The 8,349-nt window shown below is 31.8% G+C and overlaps 1 protein-coding gene and 1 long non-coding RNA gene across 2 annotated transcripts in view; one reads left to right on the plus strand and one right to left on the minus strand.

The window, feature by feature from the left end:
• Nucleotides 1-926: 926 nt before the first annotated feature.
• LOC125862299 (uncharacterized) lies at nt 927-5,109 on the minus strand. The gene is made up of 5 exons (XM_049542343.1): nt 4,981-5,109; nt 2,614-3,505; nt 2,374-2,529; nt 1,324-1,578; nt 927-1,232 (listed from the first exon to the last, which is right to left on the minus strand). Exons 2-5 carry the CDS (start codon nt 3,466-3,468, stop codon nt 1,092-1,094), a joined length of 1,407 nt encoding a protein of 468 aa, XP_049398300.1. The 5' UTR covers nt 3,469-3,505; nt 4,981-5,109; the 3' UTR covers nt 927-1,091.
• Nucleotides 2,778-8,349, plus strand: part of LOC125862348 (uncharacterized) — a 40,315-nt gene continuing 34,743 nt past the window's right edge. Inside the window, exon 1 of the long non-coding RNA XR_007446033.1 lies at nt 2,778-2,972. This is a non-coding gene — a long non-coding RNA (uncharacterized LOC125862348). The remainder of the gene's footprint in view (nt 2,973-8,349) is intronic.

Genomic DNA, 8,349 nt, shown 5'->3' on the forward strand with positions numbered 1-8,349 from the left:
GTGTCAAGTGATCAAACAATCCGTACAAGTGGGCGAGTTACACAAGCGTCTTTAATGTATTAAAGAATACTCATTTTCTTATTATGTATAGGAAGAATAGAAATAATTTTGTATTAGAAAAAGAAATTAATAAGATACAAACTTACCAGATTCGTAAAAATTCAGTGTGGAGACTAAAAAATGTAGGAGAAATTAGGAGTTTTTTTGTGATGAAATAAATGAAGAGCAATCCCATGACAATGGTAGTTCTCAACTGATATAAAATACAAATCTTTCACCTATCTTTGATTGGATATAATTGATACATAATACATTTGAAAGAGGGGATGAATGCATATTATATTAATTGTATCATGAATTCAATTGATACAGAATACAAATACAATTGATACAAAATAATTTTTTGTATACAATATATAAAACCCTACATATAGCTACGAATTATAATATTTTATCGTAAATACATATCACATTTTGCCTTGTTGCGCAATTTTCCCTTAAATCTGCTTCTGACATTATTATATTTCATCCTAATTCAATAATTTTAGCTGAATTCAAGATCTGTTTTGTCCTTAGAAAGGCAAAAGTAACATCTTTGGAATAAATTATTCTTTTTTGTTATTTCACGGCAACAGTAACCTCTTGGAAATAAATTAATTCTTTCTTGCTATTTCACTGCAAAATAAGATGTCAACTAAACAAATTGTTTTGCTTTTGAGATATTCAAATTGAAAATTAAATTTGAACTTATTTACTTTTAGAAGTAGGAAGCCTACTTATAAGTTAAAGAATATTTTTGCTAGATAATATCTATCTAGTTAAATGTTAATTAACTATTCAACTTCTTAACATTAACAAACATGTCACTATACAAAGATCCAAAGATAGATCATTCACAAACACTTGTACTATCATTTACTCGAAGGTTTATTTTAATAATATCAATATTATTTTACAAAACCGTATAATTCATGACTTGACATACAAGTGCAACACATGTGTCGAGGAACTAGTCCACGAAAAGAAGGGAGATCATAACTTGCATTTTGTGTACTACACTAGGGACCAGAGTCACCAGAAGGGAAAGAACCTCACATCAGTATAGACTCATAGCCTTCCTGATCCCTTTGATTCCGACGTTGATAAATAACAGCAGCACCAACAAGTAGTGCAATTCCAAACACTGCTGTCAAGGCTCCAATAGCATTCTGCAATATTACAATCTCACCTGTCTGCAATAGTGAAGAAGAAACAAGTTCAGCAACTAAGTAGGAAATTCACTACTCTGAATCTCGAAAACTTTTAATGAGTCAAAGATCTTACTTCATCTGTGGAATGTAGGATAGAATTAGGCTTCGGTGATGGTTCAGCAACTAAGAGATAGAACAACCCCATCACTCCTGTATGCCTTTGGGCATTGCTATAGTTTGATAGTAAAGTTACAGTCTCCCCTTCCGAGATCTTGATAGAGCCAGGTCTAGGATAACAAGTAGACATCCCGACAATGTAACCAGCTTCATTTCCTGGTTCCTTTCCTTCCCCATAGATTGGAAGAGATGAGCATATGACACGTCCATCCTAGACCAAAGCAGCGGAAACAGAGAAGAAGAAATTAAGAAATAACCAACACCAAACACCAACGAACAAGGTGCTCCACAAATCAGAACAAGTAAATCTGCTTAGCTAATCATGACGACAATTGAGAATAATATGCTACACAAACACGCAACAACTATTATGACTGTTTTACTACCCGATAGCCATGGCCTTATACACCAGCTTATCTTCCTGAGTTCCCACACATGTACTGAACTTACACCTATGTACTTGCAAAACTAAAGCAGTTAACTATCAAGAAGCAATATTATCACCTATAAAATGATGCAGTTCATCAAGGGGCCACTATATTAACTAAGCAGACAATATAACACGGCCATTAATTGTCTCAACGGGCAGGAGGCTCCATTCAGTATAATAAAAAACATCAAGCTTTCTACAGCTACTTGAAAATAAATTGAAATGATACCATTCTGACAGTCTGGGACATAACAGTTTGAATCAACAAAATAATCTTTGGAAGTATGACAATCATGTCAAATAAACACTAACAACACTTCTCTTTTATCGGATGTTAAGAGAACGAGATTAGATATGGATTCAATCAATCTGGTCTTGAAAGTCGTGGCATACATAACCAGTGTTAAGATGACACCCAACTAAGCCAAGTATCATTAAATGAAAAAGTTTATTGTACAAAAATCTTTGTTTTTATCAATAAGTTAATCGACTGAAAATATATAAGAAACGTATACAAGTAATCCAGATTGTAAGCAGAGCATAACCAAAGAAACAAAATATAATAGCTCAGAGTACCTCTCCATGGAGTGCCATACCAGTCCCTCCTGTATGTTGATGAGCAACTCCATAGATAACGTCTCCGCCGCTAGGAAAAGTTACAATTATCTTCTTTGTATGAGTGCAATCGACATTTGCAACAGCTGATGAACATGACTCCACTAAATATTCAATCTGAAGTAAAAGAAATTGCCTGAATATTAATAAATAGTTAAAAATGATTTGAGTTATGAGCTAAATTATCATTTTCTCTCACACCTGGCAGTGATGTCTTGCCACAGCGGCAGTCAATTTTTCTGGCTTTTTCCATGTATCAGTTATATCAAGTATGTAAATTTTTACAGGCACGATGGAGGGATCCCAATCAATATACTTCACTGTGTACTTCAGGTACAGGCTTCTCTTTGATCCTTGGAATCCGTCTTTCACCCTGCATCTTGTTTCATCGTAACAACATCTCAACCCTCCAATGTAATCCGGCTCTATAACTCGGTCATGCTCGTCCTTGGTAACATTATAAAGATCACACCTGCATTCAGTACATCCCAATCTATCTTCCGCACCTCGTGTATCAATTGCATGTACATTGAGCAACCATTTCTCCTCGTATCCAGAAGGTACTTCGACTGGATTACCAACTTCTATTCCAAAAGGATCTGGAACATAGGTGATTGTTTTTCGCGTCTCTGACCCAAGGCCAAAATATTGAGAAAGGCCTCCATCACATATCCCTGAGTTTCTCTTGACAATAAAATCTGATTGGTGGAATCCCAAATCATCATGGTACTTTGTTACTTCCACACCTTTTCGATGATAATATCTTATAACAACCCAGTGGTGAAGATATGTCTCGTAAAGGGGTACAGGATTCCCTGCCTCATCAACTACTTCAGCATCGAAATTTTTGATAGCAATATGGCCTTTTGGGAAGCCAATGTTGTAGTAAAACTTGTTAGAGACAGATCCAGGTTCCAGCACAAATGCTGGTGATAGAAAGACAGCAGATTTCACACGGCTTTCTTGTGTTACTCGAGATTGTGAACTTGGATCAACTGTTAATAACAGTAAGATCAAAACAAGTGAAAGCAACTGGTAATTTGGACAGCCTAACATATTTTCCTCTTTACAACATCACTTGATGCAAGTATATCTGTTGACAACAGTATCCTCAATCAATCAACAACCCATAAATTTAAGCATAAAGAGTTTAGTATTAGTTTCTATTAAGGGGCAGAGCTAGCGTTTTAGCTACAGGTTTGACCAAACCCAGTACACTACTAGAAACAAGTATTGTTCCACTGTGAATTAGTGGAAAATTTATGCTACAAAACATGATTTTTCCACTCATTTTTCATCGAACCAGCTCACTAGTGGAAAAATGCACGATGGTAAACATATTCTCTCTGAAATAATGGGTAACTTCATATTTTTTCCGCATGAACATATTACTATTTTTCTTTTCTCATCGATTCAATCAAAAAAATCGATGAGAATTGTGATTGAACATTTTTTAGTGGAAAATTTCTACAGAAAAATAGTGATTTATTTTAGTAGTGGTAGCTTTGATCCAAATAATATGTTAGTATTAAAATCTATTCATTGAATATGAACATAATATTAATCTAGAACACAGTAACATAAAAGGACTAAAATCCCTGAACCTATAAACTTCAACTTTTAACTGTAATTCTATGTAAGAATGCATACATTCTGTTGTTGTTGATAAAAGGAATTACAGAATACTGCAAACAGTCTTTTTCCCTTGTCTGGTACTTGAAAGCAAAATAAATATGCAACTTTGTATAATAACATACACTAGAAATTTAAGAAAAAGATGAAAGTTAATTAAACAGTCATTGACCACCTTTTCTTAGGTTTTGGTAAGGAGGAAAATATTTTCCAATTTTCCTATGTTTGAAAAATATTTTTCTAGGAAAACAAGTTGCATATAACATTCCAAGTTTATTGTCTTCTTTCAGTCCACCCAATACCCTCCAACCCCCTCTCCTTGATCATCCACCCCGCCACCCCCACTCGGCGAATTAGGAGTTTGAGAGTTCTAAATTTCATTTAAAAAGTTGATAGTGGGGTTTGAACCCACAACATTGGCTAAACCCACAACTCTGCCATGGAAAGCAATTGTACAATACTTCCTTAGTACCATTGAGTTATCAATCAATTTTGTTGGGGGTTCACAAGTTAATATACATATATATTTATTTAATTTTTCAGTACAAATATAGGATTTTCGAAAAAATTATTGAGTTCGTCTAAACCCACGAACCCCACCTAGCTCCGCCTTTGCCACTCCACATCCCATCCCATCACACCTCCATATATTATGCGAGATAACATATGAATATTCTTGAATAATATTTTCTTGTTTACTTGCCAATGACTAAGAAAATAAGTAAGGACCTCATTTATTCAAGAAAATATTTTTTATGAATTTATTTTTCAGCAGAAAACATGTCCCATCATACCAAACACATAGTAAAATCGTGCATAAAGCTAAAATTCATCGAAAAACTAACATATATATTATGAGCAATGAAATTCTTTGATCTGGTACAGTAAATCTGTAAATAAAGTATACTAATGATCATTAAGAAAATATAAACTTACCCGATCAATAAGCAAAAAATTCAGTGTGGAGAGACGGGGAATCCCTTCTGTATCGAAAATGAATTTTTTGTGATAGAAAAAAATAGAGATATTATGAAAGCTAAGATATATAGCGACTCTGGTGAGGACACTGCTTACGACATCTGTTGGAAATAAATAGTACTCCGTTCATTTTATTTCATGTGAATTAGTTTGATTCGATACAAGATTTATAAAAAAAAAGAAAAAATTTTAAAATTTATGAAGTAAAATGAATTATAGAAATTTGTATAATTATAAATCATTTATTAAAAGTAAAATGAACATTTTAAAGTTAAATTGATAAATGATTTTGATTTGAGGAGGAAATTTGGGCGATCCAATTCATACTCCTTGATATTGACATGCCCTCAATATTGTCAAACCTATTACCAAAAAAAAAAAAAAAAGATATTGTCAAATCTAACAGATAAGTTCCACATCTAGATTCTACTGTACTAGTATTTGTCTTTCGTCTTTATATAGTACTATATATAATTTAACTTTGACATTAAAAAATAATAAATATTTTAAAATTAAATTATTACTAAATATAAAATGTCATTTTTTATTGACTGATTAAAGAAAAAATAGTTCATATGAATAGAAACAGAGATAGTATAAAGCAAGAGGAAGACAATAGCTTTAAATCTATATACTTTTTTTGCCTCAGTTTATATGATATATTTTTTTATTTGACAAATATGTAATGATACTATCAACATTTTATATATGTTGGATTACATTTATTTGGCAAACAATTTCACCAATATTTACTTTTTTATTTAAAAATCTACATATTTTTAAAATAATTTTAAAGCATTGCAAAATCTTCTTGTGTTTCTTAACCTCTAAGAAACTCCAAGCTTAATTAAACTAACATAAATTTGAAGGGAGGAGTATAAAATAAAAGGAAAACAATATTTTAAAATTTACTTTCGGTAAAATGGCAAAAAACGTCAATCGGCATGGCACGACTTATATGACAACCACAAATGGCCGGTAAATGCTTTCACACATGAGAAATTATTATTTTATTACTTTTTATTTTATATTATTTCACACCTGTGAAACTATGTTATTAGTATAATATTAATATCCCAAAGTCATTATCAACCACCTCACCATTAGGTATAATACATAAATATGTTTATTAATTTGACCTTAGCTTATATTTATGTCCTTTAATTTTAGTGTGTACGAATACAATTAAATTTGTATAAAATTAAATAAATAGACATATAAGTCCTATATGGCAATTTGTGTCCTAAGTGATGGGCTACATATATTATGTCACGTAGGATTTTTGTGTCTATTTATTCAATTTTGTACAGGTTTAAATATTTAATTGTGTGCACCCAAAGATAAATAACATAAAGTGAAATAAGACCAAGTTAAAGTACACATCTATATATTATGCCTAAATACTTGAAGGGAGGCATACTAATATACAGATTTATTGTCGAACAAAGAACAAAAACAAGTTGAAGATTCATAAATATGGAGTTTATTCTTGCGGATAACTTAAGTCATGTAGCTTATTTTCGAGTTATTTAGCATTTTTCAATGTATCAAAAACAAAATTTGTCCATTTTTAATTTATATTTTTTTCATTATTTTCTTCTTTGACAGAGAAATGAAAACTAGAGAAACCACAAGAAGTATATATTGTCAAAAAATGAAATGGTTGAGTATAAGTCAAGATTAAATACTACCTCTATCTACTTTTAATTGTCACATTATGTTTTTTAAAAATCAATTGATTAATTTTTAAAGTTAAATTAAATTATATTAATTCAATATTTCAAACAAAAAATTTAAATATACAAAAAGTACTATATATTCTAATTTTTCGCATATCAATATGATGAAAAAATACATCTAAAATGTTAATCAAAGTTATTATCGTTTGAATCTAAAAAAAAAAGAAATTATGACAATTAAAAGTGGACGAAGGCAGTACCAAATATCATTAATTTCCTTCATTATCGATACAGATGCTTGTCTCTGTCTCAACTGCAATACTTTTTGACAATGAAATACATATGAAACGACCATAGTTAAGAATGCTTGTAAGGCGAGAATAGCTGAGAATACTTGTTAGGCAACATCTGATAAATCAGTAAAGCAGTTGAAGTTTGTTTCATAGAAAAACTGCAAATAGATGGATTTCAGCGTCTATGTATGTATTTACAGATTTACAGAAGTCGTCGCAAAAGACAAAGTAATCCATTACTATGTTGGCGGCAATCATCTTGACTATCTTTATTATTACCGTTGTAATTTTGTGACATTTGAGGCTTTCTGTTGAAGTAGGAGAAATGTCTTTAGTAGTTGATGTAGAGTATATTGGCAACAGTATATANCAGCGTCTATGTATTTATTTAGAGATTTACAGAAGTCGTCGCAAAAGACAAAGTAATCCACATTACTATGTTGGCGGCAATCATCTTGACTGTCTTTATTACCGTTGTAATTTTGTGACATTTGAGGCTTTCTGTTGAAGTAGGAGAAATGTCTTTAGTAGTTGATGTAGAGTATATTGGCAACAGTATATATATAAGAATATTGGGCCCTCTCTTCAAACTAACTTTTCAAAAAGATAGTGCAGGGACCAAATGTAGCAGTCAAATTTTCTGCAAAAACAAATGAGAAGAATGAAAGAAAATACACAGCTATAAATAAAATATCTGTTGGGGAAAACACTATGTATTGATTTAAGATGTAAGAATATTTAAAGGTACAGTAAGACAGCTACTATACATTGGCATGCATAAATCACTACTTTAAAACTATAATCTTTTACTCTATGTATAACTTCCCAAACCACAATATAAATAATGAAGAAATTAGAAGATTCAACTATTGAGCAATGTAAAATAAATAAATGAAATTCAGATACCTGTTAAATGAGTTGCGTGCGACCAATTCTTCTTCAACTTCTAGTATAACAGCTGGGAAGATCCAACGATGCGTCAATCTTCAATTCCGGAATGAGCCATCAAATTGCACCTTCAAAATGTTCATGAAACGTACAAAAGAGATCATTTCATGTAATGGATCGGAGGTGACCAAGGTTTCCTTAATGAAGTATTTGTATGGTGGCATAGGTTGCCTACAAGGGTTAATTTCTTTAAGAAATTTTGGTCAAATAATTCGAATGAGGTCGGCGTTAAGAATCAACTATTCGGGGCAGATCCTCCAAAAGTATACTCTATACATTATCTCGGGTTAAAGCCATGGATGTGTTATAGGGACTACGATTGTAACTGGGACATAGGTGATCAACGTATTTATAAATTATGCTAGCAATATCGCGCACGAGACATGGTGGAAACTACATGACTCAGT

The sequence above is a fragment of the Solanum stenotomum genome, chromosome 4 (assembly GCF_019186545.1).
Source record: "Solanum stenotomum isolate F172 chromosome 4, ASM1918654v1, whole genome shotgun sequence".
In the NCBI taxonomy this organism is placed as follows: domain Eukaryota; kingdom Viridiplantae; phylum Streptophyta; class Magnoliopsida; order Solanales; family Solanaceae; genus Solanum; species Solanum stenotomum.

Excerpts from the sequence above, each read along its gene's own strand:
- LOC125862299 (XM_049542343.1), bottom strand. The coding sequence starts at position 3,468 with ATGTTAGGCTGTCCAAATTACCAGTTGCTTTCACTTGTTTTGATCTTA. Across the intron at positions 1,579-2,373 it reads GTATGGCACTCCATGGAGAG|GATGGACGTGTCATATGCTC; the intron begins GTACTCTGAGCT and ends GCTTTGGTCTAG. Across the intron at positions 1,233-1,323 it reads TCCTACATTCCACAGATGAA|ACAGGTGAGATTGTAATATT; the intron begins GTAAGATCTTTG and ends TCACTATTGCAG.